General features: G+C 35.2%; 1 protein-coding gene across 1 annotated transcript in view; it reads left to right on the top strand.

Moving 5' to 3' along the window:
• The window catches only part of LOC149779861 (sodium-dependent proline transporter-like), a 109594-nt gene that overhangs the window by 70858 nt on the left and 15894 nt on the right, over positions 1-22842 (top strand). The window contains exons 6-10 of the mRNA XM_089936534.1: positions 1436-1539; positions 7133-7257; positions 15594-15706; positions 18213-18341; positions 20449-20548. Of these exons, the coding sequence (XP_089792660.1) occupies positions 1436-1539; positions 7133-7257; positions 15594-15706; positions 18213-18341; positions 20449-20548 (571 nt within the window). The remainder of the gene's footprint in view (positions 1-1435; positions 1540-7132; positions 7258-15593; positions 15707-18212; positions 18342-20448; positions 20549-22842) is intronic.

The following is a 22842-nucleotide window of genomic DNA, read 5'->3' on the forward strand; positions in this document are numbered from 1 at the left end:
TCTCTGACTTCAAAATAATCACCAATCATGGTTTTGTTCACCATGACACAACATCTGTACATTATATCATCACTGACTCCAAAATAATCACTGATCATGGTTTTGTACACCATGACACAACATCTGTACATTATATCATCACTGACTCCAAAATAATCACTGATCATGGTTTTGTACACCATGACACAACATCTGTACATTATATCATCACTGACTCCAAAATAATCACTGATCATGGTTTTGTACACCATGACACAACATCTGTACATTATATCATCACTGACTCCAAAATAATCACTGATCATGGTTTTGTACACCATGACACAACAGTAATTTTACTACTGATTGAGAGTTTATATGTCTGTAAAACAGATGACTGACTCTTTTGTTGACCAACTTGTACAACTGGGACTGTTCTGGTGGCCTAGTGGTTAGAATGTCCACCCCGGATGCGGGAGGTCGTGGGTTCGAATCCTGGCTGAGTCATAAAAAGACTTCAAGAAAAGGTACTAACAGCTGCCTCAGTAGCTGCTCAGCATTAAGAGGTTAGTTTTATGATTGATCAGCTTGGTGTCAGGATAATGTGTCTGGGTGGGACATAATGCTACATGTCTGCAGCATGATGCCCTAGTGCTAAACATAACTTTAAACTGCCACACTGCAGACATCATAACGATATGACTGGAAAATTGTTAAAGCTACGTTAAAAATCCAAATCACACACACACACCTGCTTTTACAGACAGGTTTAAAATATTGAATGACCCCTGACCCTAATAAAAAGGGATGTAATTCATGTCTCTTATCAAAGTTGAACTTAATTCTTCATCTATAGCATTAATTCATGTGAAAATATATGAAGATATAGAACTATACCTCTTGCACTGGCACAAAAGGCTGCCTTCATTTCTACTGGAATAAAATTGCTTTTTCCACCATTCAGCAAACACATTGTTTCAACCCTCAGCCCTAATGATTCAAATTTTACATTTTGACGCCATTGAGTTATACTGTCATTGTGATTGGAGTACAGAGTATAGGTGAGATAAATGTTTGCACATCAATTCACATGATATTCCTTTATCTAAACAATGTCTTCCTCGTAAAGCAAAAATTTAGTTTCCATTGAATGAGCTGTCACTGTAGATGCACACCAGTGACAGCTTAAGGCAGTAAAAAATTATTGTTTCAATACAAATCACCTGGCTACTGACCACAGAAGGCAGGTGACACATATACAGGACATTTATATAGGAAATTTACCAGGAAGAAATTAGAATGGCTATTGTGTACTGATGACTACTGAGTAAACATGACCATTAAGACAGGTTTAACTGCAATCATAATATTTTCTTTGATATCCATGTTAGTACAAGTAAGTTCCTTTTTCTAACCAACTGTGTAATAAATAAATTATATTTAAATCTCCTTGCAGGTGTGGCTAGAAGCAGGCATCCAGGTATTTTATTCATTAGGGCCAGCCTGGGGAGGTCTTATCACAATGGCAAGCTACAATAAATTCCACAACAACTGTCTCAGGTACAGTACTGCATGAAAGATCTTCATGTTTGTCATTCCTCAAATGAACGTCGCAAAAAGTATAACATGATGGTCACAATATCTGTCCATTATTTGTCGGGTGTCAACTTACAGTAAAGTATTTTTTAAATGTCAAGATATCTGGTTATTGGTAGGGTATCATCTTCAGACTTTGCCACAAGTCCATCAATGGGCAAGGATTATTGACACAGATTGATGGCCAAGGAGTTCCAGGGTCAAGGTCAGATTCAGAAGTTGTTTCATCCCACTGGTATAGAGAAAGTTATATGTAGTAATCCACATGTCCATTTGTCTGTCTTTCCATCTGGCATGTTATCTTGTGAGCATAAAGTTGTTTCACACTTTGATAGCAGTACTACATATTCTGCTATTATTGCATTGCTGTGCCCAGTCAGAGGTGAATTCCATCTTCCAGCTTGTAATTGGAGATCTGAGAACAAAAACAACATGACAACATTCTGATGCTTTTAGTAACTTATGTTACTTTGAATATCATCCTGCTTTTCAGTGAACTTGTGTGTTTATCACGTGTTTGCACTGCTGATGATTATCTCAGTTTAAAGCATCTTTTTGTATAATTACCATCAGTTGTAACCGCTCCGGTGGCCTAGTGGTTAGAGTATCTGCCTCGGATGCAGGAGGTCATGGGTTCGATACTCAGTCGAATCATATCAAAGATTTCACAAAAATGGTACTAACAGCTGCCTCACTTGGCGCTCAGCATTAAGAGGTTAGTGTTAGGACTGGTCGGCCTGGAGCCAGGATAATGTGACTGGGTGGGACATCATACTACATGTCTGCGACATGATGCCCCAGCGCTAGGCATCACTATAAACTGCCACACTGCAGACATCATGGCTATATGACTGAAACATTGTTAAAGCTACTTTAAAAATCCAAATCACACACACAACATCAGTTGTTGTATTTGACATTTTCGTCCGAGTCCATGTGTATTTCACCTTTTGCTGTGTCCCTTTTTTTGTTGATTATAAAGGTTTTTGAGCACTCACTATGCTATTGTTTCATATCTTATCCTTTCATTAATAGCTGGTGTTAAAGTTTGTTTTTCTATTTGCTTTCAGCCTTTCAGTATGCAACAAAGAATTAGCAAATGTGTCTATATGAAGGCTGATTGACACACTCATGAAGACTGATTGACACACTCATGAAGGCTGATTGACACACTCATGAAGGCTGATTGACACACTCATGAAGACTGATTGACACACTCATCCCACCTCTTTGGCATGAACTATATGATTGTCCTTTCTGTCCCTTATGGTCAGATGAGATTTTTGGATTTAGCAGAAAGTCACTCCTATAGAGGCAGGAAGAAGGGAGCTGCCTTGCCCAGTGAGTGGAGATAATATGATGTAATAGTCATAATTTCCCTTCTCCTAGTAGGTAGAAAAGAAGAGGTAGTGTGGGCTTGCCCCATGAATGAAGACAGGATGGTGAACTCACAATACTAGTAGACTCAAATAAGCTCCAGCTATACCCAGTTTGGTCAGGTCCTTCTTCATCATTGGTGTCTTGGGTCCCATAGTGGTGTGATCCATGACACTTCCTGGTATAACGAAGTTTTATGCTCTCATAAAGGGTGGGGAAGGAATCAGTGACACTGGTTTAAGTAAGTCATCTGCTCAAGGACTTAGTTATCAGTGTAAAGAAGTTGCCAATTCTCATGAGGGAGGGATCAGTGGATCTTCTTGAGGTATGGAAGTTGCCAATGTCTTTGTTAGAGTCCTTCCTTTTTTGAAGGTTGGAAAGCTTGAGTATCTAATCAGTTGAGTAGACATGTTTATAAATTGAGTGGTTCTCATTCAGTTAAGTCAAGTTCCTTCCATTGCCTGACTGGTCATTGGCTGGTTACTGGGTACCAGGCAGTGGTCATCAGTTATTGGGCACCAGATATGTTGCAAAGACAGACTAGTGTGTAAATCAAGCAAACAATCTTACAAATTTGTGTCCTTGGAAATCATTGATGCATGGGAACTCCCACATTAGTTCAGAATTGCACATATAACATTCTCCTTCACTTGGTGTATAATTTTTATTAACAGTTAAGATGAGCTTAATAATAAGAGAAACTTGAACAAATTTGCAAAACAAGGATATTAATCATAATAGATTTGTGCTTTCCAAAGTCTGAAGATTTAGATGAATACAAAGGATGTTGGGAAATCCTACCAGTTATTTATTGCAGAATTGCAGAGGAGTTCTGTAATGGAAGACCTTTCTCATATTTGCACATTCTTGAACTTTGGTTCTTTTCCAAAAAGGGGAATCAAGCAAAGGCTTGGTAGAAATTTAATGATTCTTTTCAGCTTTCAAGTCAGTGCTGTCACAAATGTGTAAAACATATGACGTAATGAAGAAAATGAAGGATGTAGTGAAATATTTTGCCAAATGGAGATGATAGTTTTAAAATGATTGCAGATGCAGAATTAGATGAACTGCCAAATAAGAAATCTAAGTTTGCTGTAAAGTTTCAGAAATTGTAGATGCTACAGTACATATGTTACAACACCAAAGTGGGAGTTGTATTGTGTAATATTTGCAAACATTATGGGAAATAATAACTCTTTTATATTGGAAACCGGCATTTGAATTTAGGATGACAACTCTTACACGACGTGCTAAATCACCAGATGACATGCAGTTTGGAGGAGAGGTATCCATCAGACAGTATCTATAAACTATGGAAATTTCTGAAAGAACAGTTTCCCAAATTTTTGATGTTGGCTAAGGTAGCTATGCATTTAGTCCTTCAGACATCAGACTGAAAAGAAGAGTCTCAACACAGAACACTATTCATACACAGGTAAAGAACACAGTAAGCTTAGAAACAGTCAACATATCAGTGCTTATCCAACTAGAGGGGAAATCTTGTGTGGAATCTGAGTTCAATAGAGACCAAACAGAGTGGAGCAAGAGGGAAGAGAGAATGACATTTATGTGTTGGGTAAAAATATAAACTATTGCGATTTCCTTCCCCCCCCCCCAATTTCTTCTACTTATTCTTTGTTTTTGTGACAACAGAGATCATCTCTGGGCCATTGGGTGCCAGTCACCGGGTAGGACAACAAGTGCCAGTCATTGGTTGTCTATCACTGGAAACAAAGTTAAAACACTGGTCACATGTCATCTCCATCCCCTCTCGATCCCCTCTCAAGCTTTGTTATCAAGGAAAAAGGGGGGGGGGAGCTGCCACTTGTCTCCTCCTGCGTCAAGAGGATCTTCAGTCTCTAAGAAGAGAAAACATTGGAATAGTCCTGTCTTGACCCATCTAAGTAGAGACAGAATAATGTCCACCAAGTCCTTATAGAAGGAAAAAAGAAGGGATAGTCCTGTCTTTCCCCATGAGCAGTGACAGGATTATGAACACTCAATTCTAGTAAATTCAAATAAGTTCCAGTAGGTCCAGATTGTGTTTGGTCTTCTCCTTCTTTGGAATCTCCCTCTACAGGCCAGGCAATGGAAAATGAGGAAGTTTGTACTTTTGACCAATTGTTCCCTCAGATCTGTGTCCAAAACCTTCAGTCTTTCTCCAGATGGGTTGGTTTGAAGGGTCAGAGTAGGAAGTCTGCAGACCCCCTCCTTCTCCTTTCTTAAGTGGGAGGCGGTCAGCCCTAGAGAGTCAAACCTTCCTCCTGATGTCCTAGTAGAGGATTTTTTTCAGAGGTACTAGTGAGTCCTAACAACTGAAGCATGGGTCCTTTCCACAATGATAGAGGGTTACTGGCAGTGTGTGAAACTTCATCGAAACAATATTGCATACCCACATGTTCAGTAACATGAAATTTTACTGTTCCTGTCCATAACCAACTGGTCCTTCATTTCATGATACAAGAAGATATCAATCGGGCTGCAGTAATGTAATTACAGGCAAGACGATAAAATTTATGGATTTTAAAAACAAAGGAGATAAGAAAACAAAGCATTTACTAAGTGATCTCGTTTGTGACTGCAGTATGGGCATGAGCTAGCTTTTGCATGCATGATGGTGCTGATTCCTCCTGGTATGCATACATTTGTGAACTAATGCATGAATGCATGACTGCTGTTGCAGAAATGGTTGCACACCACATACATTTTACCATAGATTCAGAACTGCAATATGTGCCCATGTTTTTATTTAGGAACTTGTACTGGATTGTGTGTTCAAATGGTGTCAGAACCAGGGCAGTGACAGTTGTTCAAAATTATAAATTGAAATTTAAATGGCATTGTTTTGGCCACCCCACTCCTTCGGCAAATAGTCTCCATGCCTCCAAAAGAGCTGTCCCACCTGAGATGTCCTTTTGACCCTCTGTGCATCCAATTACAGAAATATAACTGTTAAGTAATATGCATTTTTATAGTATTTCATGATCATAATGCAGCTGCTTAAATTATTATTTGTGTTTCCATCTTGTTATTCATTCATTCATGCATACTCCCTATGGGGCCTAGGATGTAAAATAGGCCTGATGTGTCCATGTTGTAAGTGGAGACAGTAGCCATGGTGGCACATTGGTTGGCATGCCAAACTTGTGACCAAGAGGGTACATGTTCATATCCTACCATTTGATCAGCCGAGCCCAGCTAATATGGTGCATCCTTGGGGGAAAAAGCACACGGCTCCAAATGCCTTGGTACTAACCTATTTTTGTTGCTGTACTGTAAGTCACCAACCAGTCATTTATTCATTCCTTCATTGACAACTATCCATCATCAGAATTGGATATTTTTATGAAATTAATTAAGTTTACAAAGGTTAAACAACTAAAAGTGTTTCTAAGTCGGCTTCATTGTTACATGGGGGGGGGGGCTTTCAGATGAACATAGAGACAAATTTTAAAATCTTGTAAAAGCACTATAGAAGATTATTTTTGCAGTTGTTAAAGTTGGCAATTACGTTAGAAAAGGTTTTAAGTTTAGGCAAGTTGTAATTCAGTAGCTTCAGATATATAAAGATATGTAGAAATTTTGGAGTGACAAATACAGATACAAAAATAGTCTCATGATGTGCTTAACCCCTTTAGTGTAAGGCCTGGATTAGAAACAAGAATACACTCAGCATTTCTAAAGCTTGATGATGCAGAGAAGAAACTCATAAACATTTCTTGATTAAATCCATGGCAGCAGTAAACTTGCAGTCCTCTCTTTATTTTCATAGAATCTGTGAGAGTGATTAATGAATTCTGCTTATTTGAAGCCATTTATTTGTGTTAAATACCATTAACAAACATTGGTTGATATTAGGGAAGGATATGTTATCAATGATAATTTTTGAGTCAGTTTTGTTGCATATGCATTGAATGAAGACTATAGAAGGATTGATAAAAACTATAAATATTTCATTGAAAATAATACAGATATATGGGCCACGTTAATTTCAGCGGATAATAAAATAAAGGCCATAATTATTTTAATAAGTGAACAAATTTGGAAAGTAGTTATTTTTGTGAGCTCCATTGTAGACCACTCAGACGCTAAAATTTCTACACCAATAAAATCAGCTGCTACATGTTAAATATTGGGAAAATTTGACATGAGATGTATGTCAGTAATTCTTGATTTTCAGGGATTCAATCATTTGCACAGCAGCAGATGGTTTTACAAGTTTATATGGTGGCTTTGTGATATTCTCAGTGATTGGTTTCATGGCAAAAGAGGCAGGAAAATCAGTTGAAGAGATAGCTACATCAGGTACACATTTATATCATGTAGTTGTGTATGTATTATTCTTATAGATAAGACCAACACACACCAGAGATTCCATTACACTGGTGTATGTGTTTTACCATTAAAATTTGCCCCTTTACCAGAAAAAAATGAATATGTTAGTATTTGTGTATGATCTATTCTTTCATGCAAGTGTAGTCCCATATAAGTGCCAACTATGATCAGTGATTGACAACAACACAGCCCCAGAAGAAGAGTCAGATCTTTTTGATGGATTTGTGTGAGGTAATGGTGTATACATGTATAATTCTACTACCCACCCACCCACCGCCAATATGGTGAAATGGAAAACTTGCATTAGGGGTAGAGTTCCCATGATTATCAAATTACCGAAACATAATAACTAATTGCTGCTGCAGCTTAACAGTTGCATCATGTATAGTTGCTGTCAATGCAGTGCCTGAAGCCGTCAGAGAGATAAGCTAACTCTCCTTCTGGTGCTATATTGTGTTACTAATTGCTGAAGGTGTGAAAGAATAAAAATAAAAACACCTGTATTTATTCCTCATAGCTGTTAATCCAAATTTTTATTTCTTTTTGTTCAAAACAAATTAATAATCATGCTGTTTGCAGAGGGACTGGTTTGGTTTTGATTTTGATTTTGTATTAATGGATTACAGCAAGTCTTGGGATCTGTAAGGCATGCTTTCACTCAGACCAAATCATTAAAATTAAACATTTTATGCGGTGCTTATAAGCATTCAAAGTATTTACTTTATAACTGAACTCTAAACCAAAGTTGTTAATTGTATGTGGATTAAGTTGGTGCCTGAAATGGGATTATGTAGTCCGAGTTTCCTCCGATCTACCACATTTTTGATATTTTGAAATTGATGTTTGGGTGTGGGGTCAGAGCCAATTGGCTGTTAAAATGTTGGGATTTCTTGAGAAAACCAGATTCATGATGCATAGAGCACGTGTTACGATGTTGGTATCATGACTGCTGCATTGACATGTGCTCTCTGCTATCTGTTCGATGAATCTGGTTTTTTCCATGTTGCTGTGACAGGTTTCTGGTCATTGTTCTTAGAATTTGTATGTTGAAAAGTAAGTATGCTTTAATTCTTTTTACAACTGTTGTGACTATCAATTACTGTTTTAGAATTTTTATTTACAACAACATCGGAAAGGGGTTTATTGTCGATATCACTCAACTGTTGGACCTCTGATGTCATGGACATGTAGGGTGTGATATTTGCTTAGTCATGTGACAAGCCAAGCAAATGTAGTGTTTCATCAAGTATGCAGTTTCTTCTAGTCTCTCAGTTGATTAAAGACATATGAATGTTATACTCACAATTTCTGTGTAAGGGGGCAGGGTCCAGTTTTTGTGTTCAAATTTAATGCCACAATCAGTGATCTAGTAGAAAAAATCATAAAAAAATCAAATACACGAGTGAGGTCAAAAAAGTCCTTAGTTTTAGATACCTATATTGAAACAAAGCTTAATAATATTATCCACTCGACCAGATAAGTCAATGGCAGCACATAGCAGAAGAAGTTTATGCACCCCAACCCCAAATTTATACCTACAATTTTCATGTCCAAAGGTAATTTTTGACACCATGTGATGCTCACAGTGCAAATACAAGCCCTTTTCCTAGATGACAGTTCTGCAAAACAATATGTACTAAACAGGCAAATGCAATTGAAAATGTTGTCATCCAAGCCGTTTTTGAGATATTCTGCTTCCCCCAAACCCATTTGTTTACTGCTATGGGAGGCTAGCTCTTCTTCCTAGCCGACTATTGGTATTTCGCTGTCAACATACCACAGAGTAGCTATGGAGGGTGTACATACCTGGCATCAGTTTCAAGAACAACACAAGCCCGAAACACCTAGTTCACAAGTATATCCATATCTTTAATTAGTAAACAATAATAGCTGAAAAAGTCTCACCATAGCCTTAATTTGAGAAATTTGCCATGGGGCCAATTTACAGAACTGTATCCTGCCATCTTAAGAATTTGGCTGAAAATGGTTCATGTCAAAAGTTGTGTACATATCACATATTTAGACATTATCTAGTACAGTGGTGTAAAGAAAAACTTTCTGTGCATAAAACTAAAAATGGTATTATGTTTTCAGAGAAGTGACTACATTGCAGCAAAGAGCACTGCATTATTTTCACTGTGAGTTATGACTGACTGCATTTCATGAAAGATTTCAAATTGTTTGCAACCTACAATGCTTTAGGTTTTTGTTTACCACCATAGCATCAGGACAGAATCAAAATTCCTTTACAATGTTTTATGAATGTCAAGAAAAGATTTTGGAAGTTATAAATTTTAGGATTGAATGACAGAAATACTATGTTAGTTGTCAGTGACAGAAGTGAAAAGTTTCTATAAACCCTTCTACCAAACTTAAAGAAATCACACATTTAAGTAAACAGTGTGCTTTAGAAGTACTTTTAGACTGATATAACACTTGTGTCATATCCAATACAGCAACTCTATCAGCCACCTAGAAAATCCTAATCACACCTCATCCTAGATGAGGAGTCAATTCTTTGTTGGCTTTTCACCAAAAGACATCGATTAATGTCTAATTAGTACAAAAATAAATATGGCGCTGATGTGACATCCAATATGGCCACTATGATATCCATCTACTTATAATTGCTACTCCTCCTAAATGTAAAGTCTTATTGACATGGGTTTTTTTGCCAAGAGACTAGTTATATTGTCTAGTAAAATGGTGCTGATCTGACCTCAAGTATGGCTGCCACAATGGACACATTGAAAATCTTGTCATTGATTCTCTGTTATGGATGGTTAACTTTGGGCTTTTCACAGAAATTCTTCTAATGGTGTCAGGTTTGTCCTAAATGAAATGGTATCAATCATACATCCAGTATGGCTGCCACAGTTTCTCATTTGAAAATCTATCATTCAAGAATAACATAGATCGTTTTAACAATCAAAAGTTAGAAAAAATGTTTTAATTGTGAACTCCTGGATATTTGTTTTGGATGGTGCAGTATGTCTGAGTGAATCTGTAAACATTGCTCTGAACTTCATTTCCCACCAGATTTCTGCCTTTTTCTGCTTGTATAACATGACAATTGATATTGTACTGTATATTTTCCTTTTTTACTTTTGCGATTATTTTTATGGCTGATTGAAAAATAATGTTTACATTATTACTTAAATTTATTGCTTGGAGAATGGGCTCTGTGTTTTTTCCAAAGAAGTATGTTGGTTAGTTGATTTGCTTGAACAGCAATTTTGGCTGTATCATGTCAAGGTAATTGGAGTTATGTGCCCCTACAAGGACACAGGCAATTTGCCTAGGTTAGCTTGGGCAGCAGGTAATGAACTACTGCACTTTCCTGTACAAAAAATCTTTTTTTTGCTGGTTTTTTTAACTTTGCTTTTCATTGCAGTGTTAAAAATTGGTACCTTACCAACAAAAAAAATAGTAAATACACAATGTACACATCTGCAATTTTGATTAAAATGTTACAGCTTCTTGTCAAATGTTTGGGATTTGAGGTGATTGTGTATAATGTTCAACATAATTTGTTGTACCTATAAGATTTGAAAAAAATGTTTTGTGTTTATTGACATCTTGATTCATTTCTCAGTCTGGACATTGGACGCTTGATTCATTACAATGTTTCCACTTCACATGTAAGATATTTACTTACATCTGCTCAGAAAATGTTGATATCCTATACATATTATTTAATGTATTCAAATGCACCTTTAAGTTGGACTGTTTTTGTTATTATCTCTACATCTGACACAAGGTCAGACAGATTAAAAATTTGCATTTTGTCAGTGGCTCTCTCCAGAATTGTTTGTTTACTCCAATGTCATCATATACAATTTTAGAATCAATAAAATCAATATATTATTGAACATGAATGACATGGAAGTCTATAAAATCTATATTATTGAACTTGAATGACATGGAAGTCTATAAAATCAATATATTATTGAACATGAATGACATGGAAGTCTATAAAATCTATATTATTGAACATGAATGACATGGAAGTCTATAAAATCAATATATTATTGAACATGAATGACATGGAAGTCTATAAAATCAACATATTATTGAACATGAATGACATGGAAGTCTATAAAATCAATATATTATTGAACATGAATGACATGGAAGTCTATAAAATCAATATATTATTGAACATGAATGACATGGAAGTCTATAAAATCAACATATTATTGAACATGAATGACATGGAAGTCTATAAAATCAATATATTATTGAACATGAATGACATGGAAGTCTATAAAATCAATATATTATTGAACATGAATGACATGGAAGTCTATAAAATCAATATATTATTGAACATGAATGACATGGAAGTCTATAAAATCAATATATTATTGAACATGAATAACATGGAAGTCTATAAAATCAATATATTATTGAACATGAATGACATGGAAGTCTATAAAATCAATATATTATTGAACATGAATGACATGGAAGTCTATAAAATCAACATATTATTGAACATGAATGACATGGAAGTCTATAAAATCTATATTATTGAACATGAATGACATGGAAGTCTATAAAATCAATATATTATTGAACATGAATAACATGGAAGTCTATAAAATCAATATATTATTGAACATGAATAACATGGAAGTCTATAAAATCAATATATTATTGAACATGAATGACATGGAAGTCTATAAAATCAACATATTATTGAACATGAATGACATGGAAGTCTATAAAATCAATATATTATTGAACATGAATGACATGGAAGTCTATAAAATCAATATATTATTGAACATGAATGACTGCAGTCTGTATTTAAACTCATAATTTTTATGTACAATTATATTTTGGTCTTGCTGTGTCATTAAATTCATTTGTTTTGAGTATATTGTTAGCACTTGTATTTTCGTGTTTTTCATATACACCTACAGTAATATTTACAACTTTCCACAAGAGTTTCATTACGTTCGGACCAACAAACTGTACAGATATGTACATTGAATTCATAACTGTTCAGTGCTGAATCAACTGACATTACAGAAAGTCTGTTTATTTTTTGGGTTTTAATGGCCCTTTTAACACATTATTGGCTATATCAAGAAAAGGAAATAGATTGTGCCCTTCATTGTACAGGAAAAGTTATCTAGAATTTGTTATATGTTGACAGCCGGTTAGAAGGTTCTTTTGTGGCTTATTTGAAGGAGCTATTTCACTATTGTGCGTTAAATAGCATGTGCCTGACATTGTAAGTGACTCGGTTTTACTAATTTTGTTGCAATTTCATTGAAGGAATTTAAGATTACAGTTTGCATTTAGGTTTGGTTATTATGAAGATTGCAGATTTTAGTTTGAATACAAGGTTCTGTTTATGACTTGTAATCAGGAACTATGCATGTAATTTTCAGTTCGCTGTGCGTAATTAGAAGTATTTTCTTTATTCTTTTTATTAGGTTTTAGTTTATGTCATGGCCTGTTGTCTGTCATCTGTTATCAGTCAGTTGTCCGTTAATGTAAGTTTGATTTTGCTACCCCTCATAACCTACATGGAGAACTGCACTGAACTTTACACACACATTTATTCCAAGGTCTGCATGGTCTTAAATGAAAATGGTGTTGCTTGAACATCCAGTGTTCAGTTTATGGCAAGTTTAGTAGTCATCCAATATGGCCACCATTCCAGCAACCGGTCTTGAAAGTCTCATCACTATTCCTTCTGAATGAACGGCCATATTGACATTACATTTTCACTGAAAGAATTAATATTATATCTAGTTTATCCAAGATTGAATGAATGTATTGGCATATGGTTTTCAACACTTCCAGTGATGTGTAGTTGATGCTAAATGAAAGGGAATTTAGGATTGTTTGGACACATAGCTGTGTCAAATATAAAATGATACCAAAACCTTTTCATTATTAAGGGAATTAGGATTGTTTGGACCCTTACCTAGGTCAAATAAACAAAATTCAAAAAGTGAAATTCTGCAACATTTCACGAACATTCATCATTAAAGCATGTCCAACTGTATCAGTCCTTACTGATCTGCACCATATTTTACCATGGTAACAAAAGCAACAAGGAAAAATAAGATTCATGATTGCTTAGCTCTTGGTCAGCTAGAAAATATATTGGCAACACAACAAACTTTAATTTTTTTCAATGCGGACATTGTTGAATTGAGACAGAAACAAGATTGTAGGGTAACGGTTTACTTTCTGAACAGGTGTTAAATGATCTAGCAATCTGTAAACCAGTTTCTGTTTTTAATTCAGTTCAAATTTTACATTATAAACAGCAGTTGAACAATAACATTGTAACTGCAAAGATATACTGATTGTACAACCCAGTACACAGGAGTCGTAGAGTATATTGGAAATGTGTTATAATATATGGCCTTATAGTGAGGGAAATGTGTTATAATATAGGGCCTTATAGTGAGGGAAATGTGTTATAATATATGGTCTTATAATGAGGGAAATGTTATAATGCAGGGCCTTATAGTGAGGGAAATGTGTTATAATATATGGCCTTATAGTGAGGGAAATGTGTTATAATATAGGGCCTTATAGTGAGGGAAATGTGTTATAATATATTACCTTATAGTGAGGGAAATGTGTTATAATATATGGCCTTATAGTGAGGGAAATGTGTTATAATATAGGGCCTTATAGTGAGGGAAATGTGTTATAATATATGGCCTTATAGTGAGGGAAATGTGTTATAATATATTACCTTATAGTGAGGGAAATGTGTTATAATATATGGCCTTATAGTGAGGAAGTACTTCATTAAAATATTAAATGATTATGAGTGTCAGGTAGTGTTTAATGTTCTTATTTGTTTCTTATATTTTTTGTGTTAATATATTTATATGACTATGTTACTTGCATGTATAACCAGTACTCTTTAGGCATGCATATAAGAAGACAAAAATTATAATTATTTAATCAATGGAAATAAAGATTGTGATAGGAAAATGTAAACTGTAATCTCTACTGGTAACCATATTGTGACACTGATTTTAAATATTTAATCAACGGAAATAAAGATTGTGATAGGAAAATGTAAACTGTAATCTCTACTGGTAACCATATTGTGACACTGATTTTAAATATTTAATCAACGGAAATAAAGATTGTGATAGGAAAATGTAAACTGTAATCTCTACTGGTAACCATATTGTGACACTGATTTTTTTTAATGAGCAGTATAATTAATGCCAGCTAGTGTTGACTTGATTATATCAGAACTCAGCATTAATGCCAGCTAGTGTTGACATGGTCATGTTAGAACTCAGCATTAATGTCAACCCCTAGGGAGGTATAAGTGTGATTATTGCTAATATAAGTGGCACAAATGCATAATCAGAGCATCAGAAGTTTAACCTGTATAACACAAGGTTCCATTTTGTTTTAAAGTACAGTATTGTTGTTGTTGTGGGGTTTAACGCCATTTTTCAGCACGATAGGCTATACATGGCGGCCAGTATTAATGGTGGAGGAAGAACCCGGAAAACCCCGGAAAGAACCACCGACCCACGAGAAGCTACTGGCAAGCTTTCTCACATGCCCACATTGGCTGAATCTTAGACTCGAACCGCCGCAGACAGAGGTGAGATGACTTGGAAATACGTCTTATGCAGTTGTAATAAATTTAAAAAGGAAATTCTAAAATGGACAAATCTACTCTTAAGCTATTCTTAGTTTTCTTTTAAAAAAATATTATCAAATTTATTTAATGTGTGGGATTGCTTTATTTCTTTTAGAAATGTACCAAAAAAGCATAATTCTTATACAGGTGAGTATAAGATGTAAATAGGTGCAGAAAAGTGTAATGATCATGCCAAAGCTTAATGGTTGGCATCTGTGATTCAGACTCACACTTTTACACTTTTAACACCTTTCACATGATTTTCAGGGTTACCTAAACAAATGTATATAAAATATGAATGTAAATGTATTTTAGCCTGTTTGACATGTCTATGTCTTTCTTTTTTGCAGAGTTGTTAGAGCATCCGCCTCGGATGCGGGATGTTGTGGGTTCGATTCCTGGCTGAGTCATGCCAAAGACTTACAAAATGGTGCTAGCAGCTGCCTCGCTTGGCGCTCAGCATTAAGAGGTTAATGTTAGGACTGGTTGGCTTGGTGTCGGGATAATGTGACTGGGTGTGACATCATGCTACATGTCTGCAGCATAATGCCCCATTGCTAGACATCACAAAAAACTGCCACACTGCAGACATCGTAGCGATATGACTGAAAAATTGTTAAAGCTACGTTAAAAAGTCACACACACTCTTTTTTTGCAGGACCTGGTTTAGCCCTGATAGTGTATCCAGAAGCCATCACAAAACTACCTGTATCTCACCTGTGGGCAGTCTTGTTCTTTATCATGCTCCTATCTCTTGGAATTGACAGCCAGGTACATATAGATAGTTGCCTAAATCTATACTTAGGAGATGGTAGATTGTAGGTATCACTTTGTCTGGCCACTGCAGTATAAAGGTATGATTCTATGTTAAGTTTTAAGTGAAAGGCTTTTGCTAATCACATAAAGTGGAGATAAATTATAGCACAGTTCACATGTGAGACAACACATTATGTAGAAGCCTTATTTTGATTTACTGTTACACTAATTTGCATGGGTACCAGTTTTTGTGGATTTCACTGTTGCCCCCCCCCTTTTTTTTGTACTGTGCTTCATTCCTTGATATCAACAAAGCCATTATATAAATCATGGATCATTTACGTATTCTGGTAACAAAGTATTAGCTTTTTAATGTTTTATTTTGACCCTTTAAAAAAAGAGTTATAATGCAGAGAGATGTTTGTCAGGTAAATAATACTGAAATTGTTAAATTATATAGTGACATATAATTAGGTTTAATCTTTCATTTTTATACATGTTGTCACATGAACTGCAATTATTCATTTAGCATGAATTTGCTTAATTAATGAAGTTTTAATAAACTGTAATGGTTGAAGTTGGCTTATGCATGATGCAGGCTCAGTCAATGAGTGTTTCCATTGCTTTTCAAATTTAGTTAGTATCTTAGCACTTTCTTGGGTTCTGAACACATCAGATGCTCACATTGCTTTCTAACTGCATTGAGCATGGGACAGCTGGTCGTGTATTTGTTTCACTGTGTGGAATGATGATATTATTTGAACCAATGGGGGTCTGTAAGTTGAATTTTACAACTCTTAAACCACTGTGTTTAACAAGGAGCTGCTGGTCATGCATTTGGGTGACATGTGGAATAATGACATTACCAAACCAATGGGCATCTAACTTGAACACTCTTGAACCACTATGTTAACACCATGGTTGTCAGAAAGTAATTGATGCTGCAACTTTAAGGTTTTAAGGAGGAGATCATACACATGTACTTTAAATGGCCAGTGTTGTTGGCTGCATTGACTTCCTTTGATGTTGCTTGTGACTTAGTGTGTTTATAGGTGTTTGATTTGTACTCATACAGGTGGTAGTATTGTTTTAATCATTGACACTACTGCCCTTTGTTCTCGGCTAAGTTTTGTTCGTTGAACACATTGTTTAGAGTATTTACTTTATGAAGAATGAAAATGCTAATTTAAGCAACTTTCATTTTTGTGAAAAGAAGCAGAACCTACTTTATGACTACCAACATTATAAAAGTATAGGAATTAGATGAATGGACTTCATGCTGCATGATTTTCATGAGAAACCTTATCTGTAATGCCTGATCAGGATAATTGTTAATTTGTGAACTACCCTTGTACTACAAGCAGACACTCCAAGGTTATTCAAAGCCTGTGACTTTGGCTTGGCAAAATGTGGCTTCCAGTGGTGGACAATGATATGGCATCAGAAACTGATTTTAGGAACAATGATTTGAAAATATAATAAATAAACAACATCTTTTACCAATTCATTATTGTATCAGACTAGAAGAGCTTATGGAATGACTTTTTGTCTATCATTGTCATTTGACTTCTCTTTGTGCTTGTATGCTGTTGTGACATCTCCAGAATTACTTGGAAGATTGCCGTTAAACTTTACATACACATAATTTCAAGGTATGGTTGATCCTAAATAAAAATAGTGACATTTATAAATCCAGTATGGCTGCCACAGGGGCCATTTTAAAAATCTTTTTTTTCTTCTGCTGACAGATGGTTGTATCACCAAGTGATTTACAGTAAGATACTTTTTATAATGTCTTGTTGTTTCTAACATTTCTTAAAATCGGTTTACTGAACTTAAGACGTAAAATGTTTTTAATTTTAAACATTTAAATAATTAGGATGTCTTGAATGATATGTTGCTAAAGGCATGGAGTTTCCTTTTTATTGGTTGTAGTGTATGCTGTAATGTTTTTTGCTATTAAAACCTTTTATAACAAAATTTGCTTGATGTAGCAAGTATACCTTGTTGAGTATCAAAGACATATCATATGCATAACAATGAAACTTAATCAAGTACATGGTTGTCTCTTGTTATAATAATACTGGTTGTAAAAAATTTTGACAGTGTTAGAAACACTTAGACTGCTGGTTCACTGATATTTGACTATACAGGATTAAAAATTATTTATTTTTATGAAATGACTACAATAAACAGTTATTATATTCAGCTATCAATCATCAGGAGTTTTATAAAATACTGAAGGTTTTACAAGATGTGCTGTGCTTATGAGTAGGCATCATCCAGTCTGGTCAGCCAATACGTCCCTTGAATAAACTTAGCAATTATTTCTTGCAATCATGCAACAAAAGGTAGCACATATTTAAATTTCAAGAAACATGCATAATAATATCATTGCAGTGAATGGTTATAATGAACAATTAGAAAGAACTTTAAAATTGTGCTCAACAATAAACTCCTGATTCCTCAATTTTGCTTTGAAAAAATGGCACCTGGTGTATTTTTTTTTCCTTCTCTTCAGTTTGGTGTCTTTGAGACTTTGTCATCAGGTCTAACTGATGCATTTCCAAAACTGCGCAAAAAGAAGATCTTTCTTACAGCTGCCCTGTGTTTTGTGATTTGTATACTGGATCTACCATTTACAACATCAGTAAGTATTTTCTTTTATATACATGTTTTTATGTCTAGTCCAACTCAAAACAACATAGATCCTGATCTGCTGTCACATAATGCACCATTAAATCAGGGTCTTTGTTTGTTCTACTGCTTTCTCCTAATTAGACGCATTGACCCAGATCTGTCAGTGCATTATATGTTAGCAGATCTGGATCTGTGCAGTTTGATTTGTTACTTGCAGACAAGTTATATATGGTGTCTAGATTTCAACTACATCCTCGTGGGTCGGTTGTTCTTCCCTGGGTTTTCCAGGGTTCTTCTTCCACCAGTTATACTGGCCACCATGTATAGCCTATCTTGTGCTGAAAAATGGCGTTAAACCCTAGAACAACAACAATCGACAACAACTACATCCTTACATTTTGATATCTTAATATCTGTACCTAGAGAAAGACCTTTGTTTCCCATCCATGTATAGAAAATAACAAACTTGGCTGCTTAAGGGAGGTGGCAGTTTGAAGGAGACAGAAATGTAAATATAATATAAGAATATTGAAAATCAGACACTGTCTAAATTTGAGTGCTGATTGTTCGAAGATTACTCTTACAGGAAGTTCCATTGTACATAATATTCATAGGTACTGTATATGCTTGTAAGTTGCATACAACTGCAAATAGCATAGACCCTGATTTACCATTGCATAATCTACCTGCTGATCAAGGTCTGTGTTTTTTGTTTTACTAATTAGACCTAACAAAGAACATAGATCCATATCTGCCTGCACATCATGTGATGCCAGATCTGAGTTTGTGTTGTTTGCAGTTCGATTTGATTCTTACTTGTGTATATATGGTAATAAAGAGCCTGCATATGCATGTGTAGACACCAATTGTCTCCTTATGTCTTCTTGCTCCTGTTGAATAGACACCAATTGTCTCCTTATGTCTTCATGCTTCTCTTGAATAGATACCAATTGTCTCCTTATGTTTTCTTGCTTCTCTTAAATAGACACCAATTGTCTCCTGTCTTCTTGCTCCTGTTGAATAGACACCAATTGTCTCCTTATGTCTTCATGCTTCTCTTGAATAGACACCAATTGTCTCCTGTCTTCTTGCTTCTCTTGAATAGACACCAATTGTCTCCTTCTGTCTTCTTGCTCCTGTTGAATAGACACCAATTGTCTCCTTATGTCTTCTTGCTTCTCTTGAATAGACACCAATTGTCTCCTTCTGTCTTCTTGCTCCTGTTGAATAGACACCAATTGTCTCCTTCTGTCTTCTTGCTTCTCTTGAATAGATACCAATTGTCTCATGTCTTCTTGCTTCTCTTGAATAGACACCAATTGTCTCCTTATGTCTTCTTGCTTCTCTTGAATAGACACCAATTGTCTCCTTATGTCTTCTTGCTTCTCTTGAATAGACACCAATTGTCTCCTTATGTCTTCTTGCTTCTCTTGGCACTATTTGGTCTAGATACATATTCACAATGGACCTGATTAAAAACAGTTAACACTTGTGGGAAAATGTACCCCAAATAACATCTTGTATGTGATGTGGCTCAGATAAGTTTTACCATTAAGAGATAGGGAACATAATTATACAACATAATCCATTTAGTTTTCTTTATAAAAGTTTGTTTTCTTTGTCATGAGACATACTTCTCTGCAAGAAGTATGAACTTTTTTCTCACTTTGGGTTTCATTTGTCTGCCCCAACCCTACCCTTTCGAGTAACAGAGCTGTGTAAATTCTATATTGTCATTGTTACATTCATCTTTAAGTAACAAAACTAGAGAGGTATAGAATTTTTACACTATTTGCAGATATCTAATTGAAAATGTGCTTTTCATTTCTTTGTCTTTGAGAATTTTACAGTTTTGAGGTGGACAAATTATTAGTCCCAAAACGGCACTATAATCTAGGCTTTGAGAATAATTATCTTACCTGTGAACTCTTCACAGAATCAAATAATCAGCATGCATTTGTGCACCAAGCTGCCTGCCTCCACTGCTAAATTTTGTTTTGATTAACAAGAAACTACGGCCATTTACTAGAACCACCAGCAGAGCATTTCAATGTTAAATGGAACCAAGGCTTGGATGTGCAAATTAAGTTATTAATTTAGACTGATTTCTGTTTCAGGGTGGTATATACCTGTACCAGCTTGTAGACTGGTACTTCGCAGCATTCTGTGTTCTGCTTACCTCGTTTCTAGAATGTTTCATTGTTGGCTGGATATATGGTAAGTTTTGTGGAAACATGTGCAATACATTTTACATGTATCAGAAACATTACAATGTTTATACATGTAACAGAAAAATTACAATGTTCATACTTTATTTTAGGGATTTGGCATCAGTTATGGATGTAAAAATTAAAAGATTTACAGTGTGTAGAGTTCCAAGGTAATAAAATCTGCAAAGTCAAGTTATCCACTTCTAATAGTACAGTTATGACTTGATTGGTAGGTGGCTGTGTAAAATAGGTGCTTTTCAGCTATGATTTGTTTTAATGCCCTGCCATGACTTGGGAAAGAGGACCTTTGACTGTCCAACATACCTTGGGTAAAGTTTCATTAGAAAAGCTTTCATGAACATGATATTTTGAGGTTCATATGACAATTTATGTTGATATATCTTTCCGATTATAACAATCCTATCAAACCTTGGCCACTGTAACGTATATTTCATACTTCAATAGCTTTAAGATTTCAGTCATTTAATGCAAAAGAGGAGATGATGGCACATTCCGTAAACATGTCTGTCAATGGTTTATCTAGAAATGATTTAATACTTTGATCACACACATTGTCAGTTGTTGACACGGTATTCACTAGTTCGGATGTTGAATAATGGACAGATTAGGTTAGTTTGAAATTGCTTCGTTTTGAACTGTCAAAATGAACTTGGTGCTGATGAGGCTGCCAATTTACCTGTCATATTGGCCACCTTGAAAATAGTGTTATTGGTACTTCTCATTAAACAAATGGTCACAGCGACATGGTGTTTTCACTAAAAGACATCTTGGTCCTTAATGAAAAGGTGCTGATAAGACATCCATTATGACCACCATGGCATTTGTCTTGAAACTTCTGTCTTTCTGATAAAAGACTTGTCATGTCATGTTGGTTCTAAATGAGTATGGTGATGATCAGACTGCTAACATGGTGGACATCTTAAAAATCACATCTGCTACTGGTGGGCCGAGATCGCTGAGAGGCATTCCCTTTTGCAGATCGCTCGCATCTCACCTCTGTCTAATACTGTTGACGTCATGATGATATTGACACTTCTAACTACTACTGTTGACGATATGATGATATTGACACTTCTAACTACTACTGTTGACAATATGATGATATTGACACTTCTAACTACTAATGTTGACGATATGATAATATTGACACTTCTAACTACTAATGTTGACGATATGATAATATTGACACTTCTAACTACTACTGTTGACAATATGATGATATTAACACTTCTAGCTACTACTGTTGACGATATGATGATATTGACATTTGGTTTTCACTAAAACACTTCTAACTATATAGTCATAAAACATAATGTCACTGTGGCTTTCCAAGGACTTGTGACCAGAAGGATGCAGGCTCAGATTGGTTGTTATGCTGCATCATTGGGCAAAGCACTTGCTTCTGCTTCACTTAGCGTCATGTAACCTTACCAATGTTGCTGTGCCATAAGACATTCTTTAGTGGTGAGGAAGAAATTCTGCTCCCCCTCCACCTTTTTCATTGCAAAACTTAATTCTTGGGGCCCCCAAGAATAGAAAATTTGTTTGATGTGAATTTTGTCCCCTCTCCCCTTCCCATGCAGTCATGAGGGTTGTTTAAATGGTTGCTACACCACTACCATCCTTCCAGAATGTAACTAAATCTTTTTATAGCTTCTTATTAATAAATGGCCATACCAATATTTTTTTTTTTTTTTACAACTTCTCTCTTGCAAGATATTCTGCCTGTATTAAAATGATACTGATCCAACCACTATAATGGCTGTCATGATGGCCATCCTGAAAATATTTATATAAACCAGTTTCGGTTTTATATCAAATCCTTCTTGTATGTAATTCATTCTTTATTTATCTGGTTATTGATTATTTAAAAATAAGAAATATATTACGTAGACTTTTATGTTGATATTTTTTCAAAAACATTTGAATTATGCAAGTAGGGTCTATATTTGTATACCTGACATACAAATGTTACCAAATGCTGGCTGTTGTGAACAACATTAAAGTTTTTACATGATGATTTGAGTGTTGAGACAACTAAATCTGCTTTTTCTTGCTAGATGTAAGTTAAAATATCAGGAAATTCTTTTGTAATGCCAAATATATGGTTATTTACTAAACACAGATTGCATACAGTATATGTCATAAGCACATATATACCGCACATATTATTTGCTGCTGAGTACAAGTATTTATGGGGAAAGGCTTTGGTTCTCTGTCTCTGTGTTTTGGCACAATTTTATATATATATATATATATATATATATATATATATATATA

The sequence above is a fragment of the Sinohyriopsis cumingii genome, chromosome 16, assembly GCF_028554795.1.
Source record: "Sinohyriopsis cumingii isolate HCF-2022 chromosome 16, ASM2855479v2, whole genome shotgun sequence".
Classification (NCBI taxonomy): Eukaryota; Metazoa; Mollusca; class Bivalvia; order Unionida; family Unionidae; genus Sinohyriopsis; species Sinohyriopsis cumingii.